At 39.9% G+C, this 21,718-nt stretch overlaps 1 protein-coding gene across 13 annotated transcripts in view; it reads right to left on the bottom strand.

The window, feature by feature from the left end:
* nav2a (neuron navigator 2a) overlaps positions 1-21,718 on the bottom strand; it is a 131,037-nt gene that overhangs the window by 17,691 nt on the left and 91,628 nt on the right. For 9 of the 13 annotated variants that reach the window (XM_008405957.2, XM_008405960.2, XM_017304057.1 and 6 more), the window contains 9 exons: positions 21,387-21,516; positions 14,744-15,041; positions 13,148-13,847; positions 11,048-11,267; positions 8,782-9,059; positions 7,545-7,610; positions 6,271-6,315; positions 5,591-5,748; positions 4,314-4,496 (listed from right to left, as the gene is read on the bottom strand). In XM_008405957.2, coding sequence (XP_008404179.1) covers positions 4,314-4,496; positions 5,591-5,748; positions 6,271-6,315; positions 7,545-7,610; positions 8,782-9,059; positions 11,048-11,267; positions 13,148-13,847; positions 14,744-15,041; positions 21,387-21,516 — 2,078 coding nt within the window. The remainder of the gene's footprint in view (positions 1-4,313; positions 4,497-5,590; positions 5,749-6,270; positions 6,316-7,544; positions 7,611-8,781; positions 9,060-11,047; positions 11,268-13,147; positions 13,848-14,743; positions 15,042-21,386; positions 21,517-21,718) is intronic. The other 4 variants (XM_017304059.1, XM_008405967.2, XM_017304056.1 and 1 more) reach the window with 3 other exon arrangements.

The raw sequence follows: 21,718 nt of genomic DNA, 5'->3' as shown, positions 1-21,718 counted from the left end.
AGAATTTTTCAAAAACATAAATGTCAGATTTGTCCAGTAAGGTATCTGCTCTAGAAACTGGACTAAGATTTTGTGTTTTTTGCAGGGAGGGGTTATAATTGGTGGGCAGGAAGTTGGGCCCCCAAATCAAATTAAGCTCAAAGCCCCAGACAACCTTGGGCCGGCCCTGCTGTGATTACAACCAGACCTCCCACAGTCTCCCCACACAAACTTCCCAGTCTTCCCAGTTCTGTCCAGGCGGAGTCTAATTCCTGACTATAAAGATAAAACTCCTCCACATTACAGCCCAACCATGGCGAAACTAATGACAAGCTGAACTTTACCGCAGTGACTCAGCTGCTAATCGCACATGTAGGGAAAACAGGGCCGCCACTGTTCCCTGTCTGGGGGTAGATTAGAAGGGATCAGCAATGTGATGTCAGAAACCACGGCGAGAGGTCGGCCCGATCCGCAAAAGAACCTTTTGTTCTGTTAGATAGGAGTTTACAGAAGATTCACTCTTATCTCTGTTCGGTCTAGACGGGAAGGTGTGCAGTCAGCCACATGAAAGCAGAACATTTAGTTTTCACTGAGAGACAAAACAATCAGGCTATACAGCTTTATTACCAAGTTAGCCAAAAATGTGTCTTCTTCTTTTTAAGTGGAATGGCTGTTCTGCTTTTTTTAATTAAATGAAAACTGAGTCAAACTTTATTGCAAATGTATGGACGAATTGCTAATATCGAGCTCAAGATAAGAGCATCTCAAGCTTGACTTTGTCTCTCTGGGCCGACTACTCATTGTGTCAAGAAAACACCAACAGTTTGTTTTTGTCTCAAGATAACGAGATCTTCAGCTCGTTTTGTTGTGATAACAGTTTTATGGTGTTATTATTACTCAGGATAATGAGACTTTATCCTTGCTTTGTTGTTGTTTCTGTTCAGCCGCCAATATCTCTTAAAGTTGATCATTATGCAATATACTAAACACATTCACGGCATTTTTTGGCACAAAAATCATACTTGGATAATGAGATTTTAATCTGCTCAGTTCTGGCTATTTTGAAATGTTTTATGGCCTCCTGTCACTTTAAATCAAAATAAGCTGCTGCTGGCCACGCCCCCCGACTCACCATTTACACTTGAATGTGAAAATGGCTGCAAACACTTGTCTTTTCAAGCAGACATCGTACAGCGAATACGGCAGTTCACCAAACGTGCTGACGCTCAGCTTGGGTTGCTAGGTAACGGGCCAAATTCCGCTGGGGTTGCTAGGTAGCGGGCTGGATTCCGCTGGGGTTGCTAGGTAACGGGTCGAATTCCGCTGGGGTTGCTAGGCAATGGGCAGGGTTCCGCTGGGATTACTAGGTGAAGGGTCATGCCTGCTGATTTGTGATGTTACATTACGGAGGTTTTTGAAATGGATAATTTTCCAGAGAGCAAAAAACATAAACTCATTGCTAAAAACCATCTAAGTGGGTTTTTTAAGTGCTTAGACTGAGTTTAGAAGAAGAAGAAACCCAAATGGAAGTACAAAGATTAAAACGCTGAATTTAGCATATGTCCCCTTCAAGTTGTAAAAGTTTGATTTCAGACTTTGATATTTAACCAAACTTGAAAACAATTCCAGCGTTATTTTATATTTCAAGCCTTTCAACCCTCTAAATAAACCAGCAGATTTAAAAGCACTTCTTGGACTGGCGGAAAACTGCAGTCATGTTTCATCAGCTCTTGTTATTTCAAACAAATACTTTTTAATCCACCCATTCATCCATACTGAGCCTAACCCTGCAGCCAGTGGGTGAGAGGTAAGGTACAGATGAAACATCTTTGTTGCTCTGATTTTTTTAAAGATGTTGGTGGTTAGGAAATCGGGCTTTTACTAGGCAGTTATTTCCATCAAGAAGAGCTGGTTTAGTTAGTTTGGGGACTGGGAGAGGTGTTTGTTTTTCACACATCCCACTGGGAGAAAGCCTCAGGGCAGACCCAGGACTCACCAGAAAGATTATATCTTTTGGTCGGTTTGGGAATGCCCCTCGTTCCACAACAAGAGGTGGAGCAAGTGGCTAAGGAAAGAACTGTCCTTATCCCTGAAACTGTCAAAATAACAAAAATTGAAACTGAGAAAACATTTTTATTAACTGATATTAATAAAAACGGTAACCAGCTGAAACTATACAGTGTGTTTATTGAAATGATGTGACACAAGCAGTTTACATAAATTACAGTTCTCCATAATCCTGGCGGCGTTTATGCTAGTCCGCAAAGTAAAAGTTGGGAGAAAACGCCAGTCAGTTTGTTGTTCAACAATAACTGAATTAACTTTTAGAAAATTGTTTCTTCTGTTGAGTGTTTATTACCCATTAGATGTAAACATAATCACAATACATTACCTTTAACTTGTGAATTCTGCAACGTTAACCAAAGTATGAACAAAACCAAAACTACTACAGTATAAATAATATAAATAATAGAAACTAGCAAATACTCTTTAAACCTTCCTGAATATAAAAACGAGCAAAACTGAGAATCTTTATGTTTCATTTGAAAAGTCCACATGTTTGGTTTGAGACAATAAAACATTTTCTGAAACATTTTTTGAAAACGTGCTTTTGATATAGGCAACTGCCCAGGGCGGCATCAAAAATGGGCTGTGTGGGGGGGCATCCAAGAACTAGAAAATAAAATATATCTAGTCAGTTGTTCATTGAGCAGGTTTGCTACTACTTTTATGGATGTGCAGTGGAGTAAGTTTCCCATCAATGCATCTGTCTGCATATTCATATTTCAAGCTTAAAAAGTTATTCTTGGTGATTAATCGTGATTAAGCTTATTACATTTTCTAATCGATTTGCAGAAGTAAAATGTTTCCATATTTTCAGAGCCTTGAATTGTACCAGTAATGACTTCAGTAGAGTCACCAATAATTTATTAAAATCGTCTTTCACTCGAACAAAAAAATAAATAAATTCCCAACTCCAAGCTCAGACAAGCGACCCAGAAGCTGTAAACTATAATTTAAAACAGTAAATTTATGTCTGTGATTCTCCTTCAAGCTGAAAAAATAAATGTGAGCAGGGGGATTCAGTTTGGTGTGGATGAGATGACAAAGTGCGCTGTTGTTGCTCTCGTTAAGCACAACAAAGTGTTTCAGGGATGATGCGTCTTTTGTGTCTGGAGGGAAACTCTACCCCTCAGAAACATGGACATGCACACAAACTGCATGTCACAGCAGAGACGACAACCAAGACAAAGAGCGAAAGTGGGAGGGAGAAAGTTTAGCTCGGTGGTTTTCCTAAATGTCACCACGTCTCACTCACACCTCACACAGCGATCCCTGTAATTATCCCCTCTGCTGAAACGGGAGGAGGACAGATAGATATGTTACAGACGCTTGAGGTGCAACAACATGCCTTCATCTGTGTTTTTCAACCAGACCTACGGCTTTCGAGACAAGTTGTGCAATGGATGATGGACAGCTGCTCATGCACAATAAAATAAGCTAAAACATGATGATACAAACCAGAGATGCACAGATTAATATCTGTATCAATCCCAATATTTTAAAAAATTCTATATCGGTTTTCTATCACAATGTGGACAAACAGGGAAGGTCACTACTAAGTTCTGCAAAAACTACAAATTAATACATTTGTAATTCAGTACTTTTATGTGTTTTTAAAAAATAGAAACAATTTGAGTCAATTCATAACATTAGCAATGTTAGATTGACTTAGAAAATGTGAAACTAAAACCTTAAAACTTCCGTTTGTCTCAGAATGGTTCAGAAAGAACATTTTATTCAACCACACGAACCATTCCTGCTAAAATAAATGTGTTGAATTTAATTATCATGGGAACACAGTATAAGGAAACAAAGCAATATGATGTTTATCTAAATTAAATTGTAATACTTTTTTAAAAAAGTAAATAATTTGGTTTTAATAGTTTTTCAATCCCTGAATGCACTGTTTAGATGAAAAGCTGCAGCTTAAAACATCAGCTTTTCCTGATGGAAATGGTTACTTTGCTTTTTTGTTATTTATTGTAACTTTCATTTGTGTTTTAAAGCTTTAAATGCTCATTTCATTTCCCCAATTTTGTATAAATCAGGAACCAGCAAGCTTTTTAAGTGACATTTTTCTTGAGCCATAAAACTTAAATGACCCCTTGGAAAACAACGACTTATCATACTTAATATTCCATAAACAAAAAATCTAATAATTGCTTAAGTCACATAAGGAAGCAGAAGTAGGAGGCCTTGGAACTGGTTCACATGCATTTCAACCCGATTTCATCCCAGATGTGAAACAGAAACTCGAGCGGAGTTCTGACCTTCTTCGAAGCCGTCCCTGAAGGATCCCGACCGGCTCATGGTGCGGGTCTTCTCGTCCAGCGACATGCAGGAGTTTCTCAGTCGGCYGTCGCTGCACGGGTCAAAAGGAGCGTCCTGATTGGTCAGGCTGTTGTTGCGCAGACCAGCGATGTTGATCTGACCTGCAGAGGTTGGGCTGGATGCTGCAGAAACGACACAACCAGAGCATCAAAGCTGGTTCTTTTWAAAAGCACATTTATGTGCAGGTTATACTATAAATAAAACATTTTGCATACATTTAAACACATAAATGTGGGAGTTGGTGGAGCTAAAATGAACCAGCTTTCTGTCGATGAGCTTTCAGTGCCTCATTAAGGWWTTCACAYCTGATCCTGATGCACAAGCTTTAATGTATTTTATTGTGTTTTTATGTGACAMAGCAACACAAAGTATTGCATAATTAAAACRGGAACAAAAAGCAAACATTGTTCCAAATACAAATCCTAAAAATGTGACCTGCATTTATATTAAAGGGGATCAAGATTCACATTCACACAAACTTCACATTYTGCACAATTTTGATTGTTCATTTTGGTCTGAACTGCTTCCAAAAACGCTTAACCCAGATGTTTTCCAGCAATAACCGAATTGTTTTTGGTTTCAAAAACTTTCTGATTGTTGACAAATAATGGGTCATTACCCAGCAACCCAAGTGGAGCTCCAGCATGTTTGTTCAGCTGGTTTTACTGCTGTAAGCGCTGTACAATGGCTGCTGGAAAACACAAGAGTTTTGTTGTTGACTCACCATCCAGAAACCACTTGCTGCATTCTTGTTGACTGCGCAGGAGGCTCCACTTCTGCTTTTCTAAGACGTACGCTTGAAAAATTGTGTAACTGTTTGCAGCTATTTTCATGTTAAGAGTGTAAATATCGAGTGACCAGAAGCAGATTATTTGAATTTAAAGTGATGGTGACCTAAAACAGCTCAGACACATCCTAACATTTTCAAGTAAAAATAATAGGTGCCTTAAATATTTATATTTTTMAATTTTTTGCAGTACTTAAATAGTTTTTTGTTTTTTGAGGTTTGTCCTTTCCTCCCAAAAGATTAGGAGACATGCAAATTCGGATGAAATCACTCACAACGGTGGGGTGAGTTTATTAATTATATGACTTTAAAACATTTGATTGACTTGGATTTAGTAAGTAATACCAAAGTAAATGCATGCCACACTTTACAGATTTGCAAGTGAATGTATAAAGTTTTTTTTTTTTTTTTTTTTTTTGAGTGGCCTACCCAGCTGTCCAAAGTTGAAGCGAGTCCCAGAGGGGGAGGTGAGGCTGGAGCCGGGGGAGAACGGTGAGTTACTGGCAGAGTCCTGCAGCCCACTGGTGGAGTGGGAGCGCAGCCAATCACGGTCCTCATGACCCCGCAGCTGCTGAGACGGACCGTACCTGCAGAGAGGCAAAGAATTGCCTTAAAACGGAAGCCAGGGCATCAAACTGGAGATTTTGTGTGGAGGATATGGGATTTTATTATTCTTTTATCAAAAAGTGATCTGGATTTTGTWGCTTATTTTGCTTCAAGCAGCCAGATTAATCACCAGGATCTGACAAGAAGATGAGACAGATGCTGCACCAACATATTACAACAGCGTGAACGTTTTTTAAAAGCTTTGAGCAACGGAAAAAAGCAGAAAAGATGGCAAAAAAGAAAAAATTTGACCCCCGATACAAAAAAAAATAAAAAAATCATGCCTGCCCCAGCACAACACACTGATAGATCCGCACAGGGACAAACACTCAACACGACAACACATGTGCCAAGTGCCAAACAAAATCTTGATTTTGAAAAGCGTGAGCAGAAGCCTTAACGAGATGATGTGGACGCTGCGAAAAAGTAACAAAATATAGCAGAGGCTGGTAAAACCGGAGTGAAAAGGTGCAAAGTGCCCAACAGGAGAACAAATGAGGTACCTGAATCCCTTCTTAGGCAGAGTGTTTCTACCACAGTGTGGCCCGCTGTGGGAGAGAAACACTTCAGAAGAGGAACACAAATGGAAGGAGGAGGCAAGGWAACGTGTCTCTGAAGAAATGGCTGAAATTATCTTAACAATGTCATCTCTAYGCTGCAAACTACAGGATCAGGGCCACTGGAAAAAAAATCTGATTTTAATCTCAGAAGTTTGAGGAAATTAAAGTCAAAATTCCAAGAAAAAAAAAAAAAAAGTCAGGATCCTGAAATGAGATGTCTGAGATTAAAATAAAAATTCACAGAAAAAAGTCATACTTCCTTCCTTCTCTTTTTCCAGTGACCCTAATCCTCTGCAATAGCAAGCAAATAATGTCAAAACTGGAAAGTTTTATTTATATATTTATTTTTTCAGAACGTCAAAAGCTTTAGCAAAAAATAAATAAATAAATAAATAAACGGCATTTTTAAAGACTAACTAGAAAACTAGACTAGCTAGGACTTTATACTCGAGTATTTTTCAGGGCAATAGCAGATCTACCAGAGCAGCTTTGGATGGAAATTGTAAGGTTCCCTTTCGAAGAACCACTTTTGCTCAAAGTGCACTGTCTGTGAGAGGATCTGCAGCTTGGAACTCACTCCCTGTTCACTTAAAGTCTGTAACCAGTTTTAGTATGTTCAAAAATCAAACAAAACTCTGGTTATGCCAAAAACAGACCTGTACTCATTTTTAATTATTTTTTTTTTTTTTTTTTTTTTTATTTTTWTTTTTTTTTACACTTTTCTGAATATATTATGTCGTGTTGTTTCAAATGATTTCACTTCAATTTTTAGAGTTATTATTTTTAGAAAAAGCCCATCTAGGGACAAGTGCTGCGAATTAGCTGTTGCTATTGCACCATGATGCTAACATGGGACTGCTGTTTTATTCAGTTTGTCTATGTAAATGTGTGTCTGTCCCTATCAAATAAACTTAATAAAAAAAAAAATTAAAAAAAAATTTAATATTTCAGTGGAAACAGAAAAACCCAATGTTGGTGTAAGCTCTATTCTCAACCACAAGATGGCAGTAAATGGCAGCTAAACTAAAACCTGAAACTCATAATTTCCATTCATCTCCAGGAGTCCTAAAAATAACCACACACTACCACACAGGGACAAAACGCTGAGGCTAGATTACAGGCTGTAATCCCAGAGGCTCCCTGTGTGGCAGCAGGTGGTGCTTTAGCAGGACCACCCACCTCAGCAACAGCCTAACACCGCACACAGGTACATTTACCTGTCCTGCCTCCGAGGTAGCGTGTTTCGGCTGAATATGGGGCTAGCGGAGGGCGAGGAGAGGGGACTGATGGAAGACAGGAAGGGGAAAAGAAAACGCAMAACAGACACAAGAGAAACAGCAAAGTTTTAGAGAGTGAGGTAGATGAAGGAATGTGTCAGAGCAGAAATCAACWGCAAGGATTCAGCAGAGAAACCTCACTGATGTCGCAGCCTGGAGCCCAAATGATAAAATGTTTCCTCTGAGGCATTTCTCATCACTTTACACAGTCAGGCTGTCAGGAAGGAATCCGCTACACTGACAAGAATCAGGATCGTTTCCTCGCCGCGGCAGCACACAGAWTACCAAACGACTCCAACATCACGGCRGCTCTGTTTCATCTGATCAACTCAGACATTTTTAAAAAGGAAACAACAGSATTGTTTAGGGGGTTTTGGTACAGATTTCCTGCCTGTAACAGAAGTCTGGTACTGTTGTCTGACAATTAGGAAAAGCCACATATACGATGCCAGATTAGGGTCATTGCAGACAGAAAAAATATGACCAAATTACCACCAAAAAACTCTGAAAGTCTTAGATTAAACACAGAAATTTTCCAGATATAAAAGCACATTTCTTAATTTGAAAAGTCAAAAATTTGCTAGAAACAAACTCAGAAAATTTGAGAAAGATCTCTGAAGGTTTCTTGATAAAAGGACATTTCTATCGTGAAATTTTTCTTAATTATAATTTTTATCATAAAACCTAACCGTTTTTATTATTATTTCTATTACTCTTATTATATCACTGTAAAATAATTTAAGATAACTTATTTTTGGTAGATTATTTTTCTTATAACATGGGAAAAACATCTTGTTATAAGTAAAATAATCTGCCATTGGAACTTATTTTTTTATCAATATTAAATTATGAATGTGAGATAAGCCGTTATTCCTTGCTGAAAAGTTACTTGTAAGATATTTTAGTCCTTTTTCCCAACTGTGCCAAAATACTTGCACTAGAAACTAGACAAACTGGGTAAGAGTTTGTGGTTTTGCAGTGAACAAACAGTGAAGTCTGTTCAAAGAATGTAAATATTTCTGCAGGGAACCTGAAAACAATGATGCAACTATCAAACAAGTACATTAAGTCTAATAGTTATGCAAACTTTTTAACTTGCTGTTCAGTAAAATATCAGCAAACAAACAAAAGTGTTCATCTCCTAATCATTTCCATAACCCATCCTGCCCGTCCGTACCTCTCCGACATGCCGGTCTTGACGCTCCCGGTGCGACCCAGAGCAGAGACGGTGTCCTCGCGGTGCGTCCCGAGTCCGCCGGCGCTGCTCAGGCTCATGTCGATGGACTCGCTGCTGGTGTGCATGCTGCTGACCGAGGGGAATCCCACGCTGCCTGCCCCACCGTGCCCACCCAGGGTGCCCTCTCTGCTCGGCACAGACGAGCCGCTGAAGGTGGTTCCCCATGTCAGGCTGTTGGAGGGACCGGTGGAGGAATACATCGATCCTGGGCTGGAGGCCTGCAAGATAAAAGTCTAAGATTAGGTCTGCGAAGAGATGGGAAATAAATCAACAATAATATGTATCAATACGGAGAAAATAATTCACTGAACTCTGATCTAGAGCCGCACAGGATTCTGGGAGACGTACGCAGAGAAAAGGCTTTAAACGCTCAACACCTCACAGAACTCTGGTTAAATAGTAATGACCTGTTGAGTAACATGTTTAAAGTTGACCTATTACGCAGCAGCGTGGGTTGCTAGGTAACAGGGTAGTGCCACATCGAATTTGACTTGACAATCAAAAGATTTTTCAAATGGCTCATTTTCCAGACACCAAAAAAACTTCAACTCAATGCCAAAGTTGGCAGATGGGTGTTTTTTTTAAGTGCTTGTGTTGCTTTTGTCTTTAATGTTTTTAATTTCTTTTTATTTCTTTTCTACGTTTTAATAATGTAAAGCCCCCCAGAAAACGTCCCAGTTAAACGACGTTTAACTAAAGTCCCACGGGGTTTAGAGTCCCAGTTGACGGCGTTCAACTAAAAACCTGGAGGTTGGAGTCCTTGTCAAACGGTGTTTTTGACTAAAGTCCCAGAGGGTTAGAGTCCCAGTTAAATGATGTTTAACTGAAGTCCTAAAAGGGTGCAGGTTTTAATGTTTTTCTCTTTTTTTTTTTTAAATATTTCTCACTGTTTATTCAATGTCACGTGCTGTTTTTATTTTAATCATGTAAAGCACTTTGAAATGCCTTGCTGCTGAAATGTGCTATACAAATAAAATTTGATTGATTGATTTTAGACGTTGCAGGAACCCAAATCGAAGTATAAAAACCAGAAAAATGTGAATTAGGTAAAACCTCCCACAGCTAATTAAGCAAAGGTGGTGTCATCAACTGACTCACTCACTCTTTGGTTACCTAGCAACAACCTGCAGAGTAACTGGTGGTTGCTTAGCAACAACGTGTTGAGTAACTTGCGCAGCGGCAGTTTAAGCTTCCCCCACAGTTCTTCATAACTGCTTACAAATAAAAGAATAACAGTACGGAGTAAAAACTGTGGATAAAAATGATATTTTGTATATTTAAAACAAAAATCCAATCACAAAATCTCTCCAGGAAATAAACTGATCAAACATCCTAACATGAAAGACCTTCAAACATCCCAGACGTAACTTCTCCATTATATTGAGAGGAAGATTCAATAATCATTATCTTGAGTCAAATTCCAGCAGCAGCCCTGACATTATGTCCTTACATTGTCCACTTTCATTCCAGAGTGAATTGAATCTGAAATAATTTAATAAACTTTTGAACTGCCTTCTGTTTGTGAAGACACGACTTCTCTTTCGTCAAACATCGTCCTGTGTGTCATAACGTGACTCACAGCCATTCAGCTCAAAACTTATGAGTCATGTGAAAACGTGAAGCAGAGTTCATGACCGAGCACGCTCGAACCGCCCGGGTCTGAAGTGATTTTCATCTGCAGTTTGTTAAACGGGCGTCTCATCTGCGCCTCACCTGAACCGGAGTTGAATCAAGAAGTCGGCGTGTTTGTGGTATTAGTAAGGTGAGAGCAGAATAATCCCGGCGTCCCACAAAAGGCCGGTAAGTAGCTCTATAAACACACTCCCACGTTTAACACCGCCACAGTTTACTCTTGCATAAACTGAGGACACAAACAGTTGCTGCTTTTAAACCGGGAATGAAACGGGTAACAGCTGAATTCACAGGACTTGAGTGTGTAATATTTTAATATTTTGAGTTTAACTTAAATTAATAAAAATTTAAAACTGTTCCGACAATAAATATGAGCAACGTTTGGTGGGAAATTATTACTTTTTTGTGTCCATGATAAAGATCAATCCACATTTGTCTTACTTAAAGAGAAACTGAATGAAAATCACTCGTGTTTTATGTCGTATTTGAACCCAAATGAACAGGAAGTCAAACGTTAACACTCTGATCAGCTGAAGTGAAATAAATGTTAACTAACCCAGTTAAAGTGTCTGACCTGCTCGCTGCCCAGAGTCCCGGTTCCTGACCCCAGGGCTCGGCCTCCAAACAAGGGGCTGCTGGTCTCGCTGTCCGCGCCGCCCAGCGCGCCATCGGGCGACTCCAGCACCGTCGGGACGTGGTTCATGGTGGCATGGGGGTTGGAGATCACCGTGGAGTTCTTCAGGTTTTCAGCTGTGGTGACCGGAGCTTGTTTACTGGCCTTACCGCCAAACAACCTAAACGTGCATCAGTGAAGGAGAGCAGGAAGTTAAACCAATCAGTCACTGAATGGAGAACAAACACGTCTTAACCAAAAATTCACCATAAAAAGACACTCAGCTGTTAAAGTTTCATAAGTTTTTTATTGAAAGAAACTGATTTGGAAAAATTATTTTGCCTGATTTTGTTATTTTTTTATTGCTGATATGAATTATTGTCATTTTGGTCCAAAATTTCCACTAAACTTTATATTTTGGTCCATTTGATATAATTTTTAAATATTTAATTATTGATAATTTGATATGTTACTCTTCTCTCTTTCATGGCTATCATTTTCTTTTAACTGAGTAAAAGTATGTTAAAGTACTTGAGTACAATATTTGGATACTTTGCTCAAAATACTCCCACTGAATGTAATAGAGTAAATACAACTGGTTGCTACCAGAGTACCCAGAAATAATACTACAGAAAGAGTAAAACTACTTCAACATATTTTTACTCAAGCAAAAGCAAAAAGTAGGCGTTTAAAAAATTTGTAATAGTAAAAAAGTATTTGGTAAAAAGTTGATCAAGCACTGAGAAACTGATCAAATTATCAATCATTTAGTATTTAAGAATTACATCATCAGACGGAATAAATTATAAAGTTAAGAGGTAATTTTGGTATTTCATGCACCAAAATGACAATAATTCGTATTAGTAACAAAAAATAACAACATCAGGCAAAATATTATTTTTCCAAATCAATATAAAATGTATGTACTGCAGGTGTGTCTCTGTATCTGATGAATTTTTGGTTAAAACATGTTTTTTTCCATTCAGTGGGAAGAAAATCCAGAAACTTTACTCAAGTAAGAGTAGAAATACTTTCTTAAAAAATTACTCAGGTAAAAGTAAAAAAACTTCTAAAGGTAAATTTTTCCAAAAAGTTACTTCAGTTAATGTGATTGGGTAAATGTAACTAGTAAAACGCCAAAAGAATCTGCTTAGAGCTTCTAATTTTACTCATAAAACAGTGAAGAAAGAAGAAGCCCTTATAAGTCAGAGCGAAGCGGCGCTTGAACCCACAACCCTCCTCTTGTTCCCGGTTTCGGCTAATCGGCGGGCTGTGAAGACTGCRGCCGCGGTGGGGGATAACAGCAGCACGTCTCTTTGAAGACTTATCACTGCCTCACATTAACGAGGGCAGAGTGCTGAGGTAAGACGATGCAGACTCCATTCCWGAGCGCCGCACCYTCCTGTTGCCCCTCCAACCTCACCACCAAGGCTGAGGCTTGGCAGCTCATCAGCCGCGCTCAAGGCCTCCACTCACAATGGCCTCATTTAACCCACACACTGAGTGTGTGTGTAAAACAGGCCCACACGTGTGATCCTTTACTCATGATTAAGGTTTTTTTGGGGGTGTGGAGTCAAGTCCATACAGGAGGGCCCCACATGGAGTGGCTCACCATGTCTGGAGGGGTTCGTTAAAAGCTAGGGCCGTCAACGTTAGCGCGTTAGCTAGTTAATCTGATATTACACCGCAAAAACACAAAGTCTTACCAAGTGTTTTAGTTTCTAGTGCCATTATCGTAGCACGCTTGAAATGAGACAAAACTAACTTAAAAAACAGTAGCCACTTGTTTTAAGTAAATAATTCCTTAATATTAATGAAAAACTGCTTGTTCCAAAGGAAAACAAATGAACTTAAAACATGGGGAAAATGTCTTGTTACGAGTGAAATAATCTGCTAATGAACTGGTACTCTTTCACAGATGTGGTGGGTCGGTTGGTGCAGTATGTGAAGCCGATCTTATCGGCCTCACCAAAGCTGGTTTCTGAGTTAAAAACTGTTTCTGAACCGAATCGAGACCCTGAAGATCAGAATCGTGTCTCCATTTCGAAGACGTGTGTTCACCTGCGAAGCGTTGGTGATGAAACCTGCTGTCTTCCCGCCGCCGGGCCGCTCTGCATCCCGCCTCTCAGGTTGTCGATCTCGGAGACGCCCTTCTCGCGATCCGTCTGATTGGACAGCAGCGCCGCTGACCCGTTGGGCTTGGCGACGCCGAACGAGTTTTTCCCGTGAGACGTGACGGAGAGCACGGCCGCCTCGATGCTGCTGGTGGAGGAGCGGTTGCCGTTACGGGCGGCGGCCCCCGAGCGGCTGGGCCTGGGCAGGCTGCGGTACTGCAGAGTGGACCGGGCGCTCATCGGGAGGAAGCCGTCGTCATGGTGACCCAACGCAGACCCCCCGTCCTGCCCGCCCGATTTTAAGCCGCCCGACAGAGAGCGCCCTCCTGATTTGGGCATCTTCCCCAACGTGGCCGAGCCGCTGGTGATGGTGGCGCCGCTCGCGGTAACCATGGTGACCATGCCGTGACCTTGCTTCTTGAAGCCGAAGGTGCTGGTCGGGGTGCGGGTCGACAGCATGAGCGTGTGAGACTGCGGGTCGGAGACGGTGTGCGTCAGCGGCGCGGCGGCGGTGCGGCCGGCGGCGGCCGGCTGCTTCTTGGCCTCGTCGCCGCTGCTGCGCCCGGTGTCGGACGGCGAGCGCTGGAGGCCGTTCGAGCGCGGAGAGAGGCGACCTTTTTCCGACACTTTCACGTCGTCGGTTTTACCTGCAGGAGGATAAAAACGATTCAGGTGAGCGAACAAAACCAGAACGGTTTCACATTACGACACAGGTGGGAAGAGTTTCACTCAAACGTCAGAGCTGGACAATATGGCTGAAAAACGGACCAGAGGTGTCCAAAGTGCGGCCCGTGGACCATTTGTGGCCCCTGGAATAATTTTGTGTGGCCCTGACTGCAGTACAAAAACGGTACAGATCTGATTGTTAGGCAGATGGAGCCAATGCAGACGCACAGGTTTTATAATTGGGACAATTTTATAATCATCCTAATTACAAACAAAACATTATATCCTAAAGAGATTCTCATTTTAATGTCGTTGAAAAGTCACAAACAGTTCTAACTGCTGCTTCTACCTGTTTTCCTATCTAAGCTGAGTGATTAATATCTTTTGAAAAGTAATTTTGGTGACAGAGATTCATAATCCATTTTAGTTATTGCTTTTTTTTCCAATTCCAGTAATTCTTTTTTTTTATCTTTGACTGGGTATTCTTGCATTAACATGCTGTTGTTATTATATTAGTGTAAAATGATCTCAAAATGACAATATTACTGTTTATCGCAATAATTTAAGGGACAATTTATTTGTTACTACGCTGAAGTCGTACAGTTTCCTAAAAAACAAGTAATCAATAAATCTAAGTTCAAATCCCAAAGCATATTTTGTGTTTATCAGTAACACACAGTCCCAATAATATATACAAAATGTGAAAAGATTACACATAAAATCCCAGAAAACTAAATCTTAATCCTCCATTATATTATAATAAACAAAATCACACATGGATTATCTCCATGTAGCTAAAAAAAATCATTAAAAGTTGGCAAATTCATTGTTTATCTTGATGTATTTTTCTACGGTTAACGATGGGAGTTAGATTTACCCGAGCTGTGGCTCTTCAGGCCGACTGAAACCGTGGAGCCAGTGCTGCTGGTGCTTTTAGTGCGGGGCGACGTCACCCCCACCTGGGCGCTCATGCCCCTCCTCCAGGAGCCCGTGTTGGACTTCCTGCCCGAGCAGCCCTTGTCGGACTCGTCGGACACGTCGCAGTTCCTGCGGCTCCACTTGGCGTCCATCCTGACGCCGCCGTCCAGCCCGCCGTCGGGCCGCTTCGCCTCGTCTCCGGTCCAAGCTTGGTGAGCCGTTGTGGAGGCAGAGTGCTTCTCCGCATCCGTCACAGGCTGGAAACACAGAGGAACCGTTAGACAAGAGGTTCGCAAAAGTACAACGGCAGACGGAACAAAAAAAGAGGAGTATAATTCTGCTAAAAAAACTCAGAAATTTGACTTCCGGAGGGGGCGATTATGGAGTGAGGACGCAGTATCTTAAAAGGAAAAAAGCCCTCACATATGAAAATTTTAGGTGCAGGAATGGTTTTTCTTCAAGAAACCCATCTTAATAACAGGGACAGTGCTCGTTTAAAATGTGGGTGGGTGGGGCAGCATTTCCATTCAACTTTTCAGGGTAAAGCAAGAGGAGTTGCAATACTTATTCATAAAAATATATCRTTTACGCCATCAGCAATTGTGGCGGATTCCAATGGGCGGTATATYATAGTAACTGGGAAACTTTACAATTTGAATGTGATTTTRGCAAATATATACGCTCCAAACTATGATAACCCTCAATTTTTTTCTCATCTTGTTAAATTGCTGCCCTGTCTAGATTCTCATTTGCTGATTATGGGAGGAGATTTTAATTTATGTCTTGACCCTGGGATGGATAGATCATCGGTGAATCATCGGGCTATGTTACAACTAAATCAGCAACTTATCTGAAGTCCTTTCTGTCAGAATATGGTATTGTGGACCTTTGGCGCTTTCTGCATCCCCAGGACAGACAATATTCCTTTTTTTCCCATGTGCATGGGAGTTATAGTAGAATCGATTACTTCTTTATTGATAATCATCTAACCTCATATGTCCAGAACTGTGACTATAAACCCATAGTGATCTCTGACCATGCTCCTCCCTTAATTGAATTTAACATACCTGAAACAGGGGCCCAGAGAAAGCATTGGAGGTTCAAATCCCTCCTATTGTCTGATGAAGGCTTTGTTAAATTTATGTCTAACCATATTTCCCTATTTTTAGAAATTAACAACACCCCAGATGTCTCAGTTTCTATGGTCTGKGAAGCCCTTAAGGCATACATAAGAGGTCAGGTAATATCCTTTGTGGCTAAGAAGAAAAAGGACTCCTTGTCCAAACAAATTAATCTCGAAAGTCAAATTGCAGACTTGGATACTAGGAATGCACAAGATCCATCCCAACARTTGCATAAAGAACGTTGTAGGCTTCATGCAGAACACAGTCTAATTACATCACAGTCGATAGAATATTTATTGCTGAAAAATAGAAGTAGTACATATGAGCATGGCTATAAGGCTGGGGAGGTTTTGGCAAGGCAGCTTGGCTATTGAACCTCTGGCTTTGGCAATAAGAACAAACAACTTTATTAAAGGTATCACCAGGGGCAGGGTTGAGCACAAACTCTCTCTCTATCCCAATGACCTTTTGTTATACATATCAGAGCCAGAAATGAGCATCCCTCACATCTTAACACTCATCTCTCAGTTTGGGGACATTTCTGGGTATAAAGTAAACATGCACAAAAGTCAGCTTATGCCTCTGAATGCCTGCCTAGATCATATCACAAGTGCCACACCTTTTAAAATAGCTAATCATAGCTTGGTTTACCTAGTTATTACAATAACAAAGACTTTTGATGGCCTCTATAAGAGTAATTTTGAGAAATTGCTTACTGAGACCCAACATGACCTAAATAAGTGGTCAGTACTTCCTCTCTCTCTAATGGGGAGAGTGAATACGATCAAGATGTCAGTGCTCCCTAGGTTCTTATACCTCTTTCAGTGTCTCCCTGTTGTCATTCCAGGTTCTTATTTTAAAAAATTAGATTCGGCTGTTTCRACTTACATTTGGAATGGCAAAAAACCTCGTCTTAAGAAGGATCATCTGCGAAAATCAAWACAAGATGGGGGTCTAGCCCTTCCCAATATCCGACACTATTATTGGGGATGTAACTTGTACTGTTTGTCTTTCTGGATGCACTACAGCTCCAATGATGATGGTCCCATTTGGGTGGAGATGGAAAAATTCTCTTGTGCCCCTTTATCAATGCCAGCCTTGATCGGTGCACCTTTACCTTTACCTCTCAAAAGTACTTCCTCTAACCGCATAGTCTATAACTCCCTGGCAATCTAYTCTCAATTTAGGAAACACTTTGGTATTCATCAAATGAGTCTTTCCAGCCCAATTGCATTTAATAACCTTTTTCCTCCTTCACTGCAAGATGCTACTTTCRGTGTGTGGCAGAGTAAAGGCTTAATATATTTTAAAGACCTCTATATTGWAAACAAGTTTGCTTCTTTTGAACAATTGTCTAACAAATTTGATTTACCAGCCTCACACTTTTTTAGATATTTACAGGTTAGGCATTTTATTACATCATCTATGYCAATATTCCCTGATAAKCCTCCCGATAATGTAATCGATGAGTTGATGACTTTYGATCCAACAAGACGCAAAGCGATCACTTCCTGGATAAAACTGATCTCCCATTTTGATTCCCGATCCTTTGCCATAATTAAAYAGTCCTGGGAGCAGGATCTTCAARTTACAATTAGTGAGGCAGTTTGGGCTGATATTTTGGGGAAAATCCACTCATCATCAATTTGCGCGAGACACTCTCTTATCCAATTTAAACTAGTACATYGGGCATACCTCCATAAATCTAAATTGGCCAAAATTTACCCTCAAATCGACCCTATATGTGACAGATGTAATTTAGAAGAAGCCACACTATTACACATGTTTTGGAACTGCCCAAGGATWCAGATATACTGGACTGGTATTTGTGAAGCACTGTCAGCTGTTTTTGGAGTTAAAATTACTCCAAATCCACTCATGCTGCTCTTTGGGGTTACTCCTGAGGRTCTAGGTTTACCTRCAGGAGGCAGGAAGGTAATTGCTTTCTCAACTTTGCTAGCACGCCGCCTAATTCTCCTTAGATGGAAGGATGCTGCTCCACCCACAGTGTCAAACTGGATAAAAGACGTTCTACTTAACCTAAAACTAGAGAAAATCAGATATGTGATGAGAGGCTCTGAGAATAAATTTCATGACACATGGAAATCATTTATGACTTTTTTCAATAAACCTTCAACAGAGGTTCTGGAATAGCAGACCCTGGAAATTTTGGTTGAGCACTGCTTCAGTAAATCTTGACATAGATTTTTGTAATTTCTTAACTTTTCAGTTTTTGTTTTTGCTACACACTTTTTAGGTGACAGTATTTAGGGGAATGTTGTTGTTTATTGGGTGGGAGGTGTTTGAGGTTTTTTATTATTGTTTGTGGTTTGTATATTTTGTCTTTCCTATTCCTTTTAAGAACTTTGTAAATTACAGTGAAAATGTTAATAAATATATTAAACACAAAAAAACTCAAATTTTCTAGAAAAAACATTGACATTTCTGAGCTCCAAAAGTCAAACATTTGCAAGATAAAATGAAATTTCGAGATTAGTCTCAGACATTTCCTAGAAAAGCTTTCAATGTTTGTAAAGTAAAAAAAAAAATCTAATTTTTCTCTAAATCTAAGTCTTCTCAAGTTTTTTGCAGAAAATTTCTGAGATCTATCTCAAATTTTTTGTTTTTCTTCTCGTAAATTGTCAACTTTTTAAACCCACAAATTGTGAGATTAATCTCAAAAATTTTCTAAAAAAAAAAACATGGACGTTTCAGAGGTCCACAAGAAAAAAAATGGAAATATTAGAGTAAAAACATCCTGAGCTCCAAAACTCAAAAATTAGCAAAAATAAAACTCAGAAAGTTTGAGATTAACTTCAGAATTTTTTTACTTTGGAACTAAAAAATTTCCTTGTTCTTTTCTAGAAAATTTAAGTTTTTTCCAGAAATGTTTGAGTTTTTGGCAAAAATCTTCTACTCCTTTATTTTCTATCTACAATACTAATTTTCTAGAACATTTCTGAGAATCTCAAAATTTCTGAGTCTTCTTACAAATTTTTGACTTCTGGAGCTCAAAATGTAATCATTTTGGCAGAAAATGACTCCTTTTTCCATCTACAATGGTCCTACCATGTTATCGTAGAAAAGTGCTCGATTCAATCAGACAGCAGTCGGTCTGATCACATCACGGCTTGCGAACTAAATGTTCTAGTAATTTAAAAGATGACTACACTTTCATGTCAGAGCAAGCCTACAGTCTGGCAACAGCAGATCTTCAGATTACTGAATCCTGGTTAGTGAACTGATAATGACCTTCTCACAGGAAATGTGCTTAACGCAAACCAGCAGGAACACTGTTGAAGCATTTCAGCTCCATGGTTAATTAACATTTTGCCCAGGCACATTCTTGTTTTGAATCTTTATGCCAACCAGAGTTCACACCTGAGAGGAGACGCGGTTCGATTGGGGAACAAATTTGAGACATTCACACTGCATTTTGATCTAAACTAATTAAAAACCAGTTCCCCTCCCCGCCTGTGGGGGCGCTGCACTAAGAACCACTGAAGGAGACAACACAAAAACCTCTAAAGAAAGCAGGAGTGCTACTTTCTGCTTCACAAAAAGTAAACAAAAATGAAGTAGCATCAGATTTTAGTGGCTGTAGGATTCCTCCTTTGTCTTTGGGAAGGGATAATACATTAAAAACCAGAGAAGACTGCAGCACATTGAGGCGCAGAACACAGTTTAGCCAGAAGGTGGCGTCTATTGGAGGGGCACAAACTACCAGCAGATATCTGAGACCGGAGCTGCATTTCCATTGACCTCAAAATTACGCAAATTGGAAGTACGAGAAATAAATAAATGGATTTTAGCTGTATCAGAATTAGTATATTTTACAAAGCTGCAATGAAAACAAGTTTTTTGCATTTCTTAAAAAAAGCTCAACTTTTTTCATGTACTACTGGCAGAAATGACAAAAGATGGCAGGAAGTGGTAGAACGATGATCGGCTGCATGGTTTTACCGACTTATCACGTGAAGAAATTTATTTCTGTGTGGTTTTAATTGAGTTCCTTATTTAATGGAAACACCACAGTAGCGGAAAAAAAACCTAAGCATTGGCTGAAAGTAAACTAATTATGCATCCGTTCAACTATGTTGTGTTGTGTCCAGTGAATTGTAAAGTGCTTGGAGTTCATATATGCATTCGAACCGCACCAGAGTTCACTTCAATTGAGCCTTTTTGATCCGCATCAAAGTTTGATTTTACATTCAAACCTCCATAATCGAACCAAACTTTCTAGACAAGCAAACTAAAGTTTGATTAGAGCAGAACTGGTGTGAATGCACCATAAATATCCATAACTTTCCTATTAAAAATAGCTGGATTTGTTGCAATGACAGCTCTGCAGTCACCCAGGCAACACCTTTAAAAAGCTGCAAGCTGATTTGCTGTGAGATCTTCAAAGTCCAGCCTGAGGACAGACGAGGCAGAGCTCATTACCTGCACTCTGTCGTACAGCTGCACTGAGAGAAAGACGCTCTGTGTGTCTTCCTTTGTTATTCAATCAGCACCTTGACCTCTGCGGCAATAATGAAGAGTCATCACACATGGGATGGCCTCAGATCAGGCCAAATATAGTGTGAGTACAATAAGCACAAGAGTCTGCTGACATTTTCAGAAAATGTCAAAGACTGACATGCAAGCTTAGAAAAATTAGCTTTAATGTTTAAAAGAAATGTGCTCCAATTAGGCAACGAATGTTAAAAGCTTCATTCAGGGAGTTTCCACTGAATGAAGCTGATAGTCTGCTGATAGTTCAGCAGACTCGGTTGGATTGGGGACCAAAATTGCAAGATTTGTTACATTTTCAGCTGCTGCAGTTCTCTTTCACCAAATCATCCAAACTAATCAAAAAACCTGTTCCCCTCCTCACCTGTGGGGGCGCTGCAGCAAGAACTACGGAAGGAGACAACTTAAAACCTCCACAACTTCCTTCTTCATGAAATGTAAACACAAATGTAGCATCAGATTTTAGTGGTTGTAGGATTTGTTGTTGGTAAAAAAAAAAACCACAAGCCATTTCTCCTGTTAGCGCTAAACTAGACTAACGTTTGTTTTGGTTGTATTTACCCAGAATGCCCTGCTTTTGGAGCGGTGCAGGTTTCTGCAGGTCAAATTTAAGACATTTTAAGACCTTTAAAGTCAATTATGAATGAAATTTAAGACTTGTATCAAATCAGAAATGTACAAAAAAATAGCATAATTTATATAGCAGTGCCAAACTATTAAGTCGCAGCTAGCTAGCGGTAGCCTCAACTGCTTTGAGGAACAGAACATAATAAAGATGTCTGCATATGACTCAAATATCAGATCGCTGTGTCTCTAATTGAAACCAATTATGTAGGAATGTCCTTTAAAGACAATTAAATTTTAATGAAATCTAAACTTCGTTAAACTTCCAGTTGATTGAATTGGGTTTCACTGCAGGATGCAGAGAGAATCCTGCTCTCTGAATGCATGTTTTCTCCGACTTGCCTGTGTGTTGAGGCCTTTGCGCTGAGCTGCAGGYGTGTTGGCGTAGGAGGAGATGGAGGAACTGGTGTTGATGTCATCYGTGTCGATGTTGTCGCTGATGCCGCTGCTTACCGAACTGCTGTCATCCCAGCTGCRCAAGAAGAAGAAGAGACATGGAGGCTCGTTTCAGTCCATATAAACAAATTGCTTTTGGGAAGGAGGAAAACGACGACTAAGACCTGTTGGAATAAACAATAAATCAGTTAATTGTATAATAATTTCCAATTCCAGTGTTACATATTTATTAGAAATAAAAATTTATTGATTTTTCAGAGGATGTACTTGCATTATTA

This window comes from Poecilia reticulata, linkage group LG3, assembly GCF_000633615.1.
Source record: "Poecilia reticulata strain Guanapo linkage group LG3, Guppy_female_1.0+MT, whole genome shotgun sequence".
NCBI classification, from domain to species: Eukaryota; Metazoa; Chordata; class Actinopteri; order Cyprinodontiformes; family Poeciliidae; genus Poecilia; species Poecilia reticulata.
Note: the sequence above shows the minus strand (reverse complement) of the source record. Positions and strands in the feature narration are given on the sequence as shown.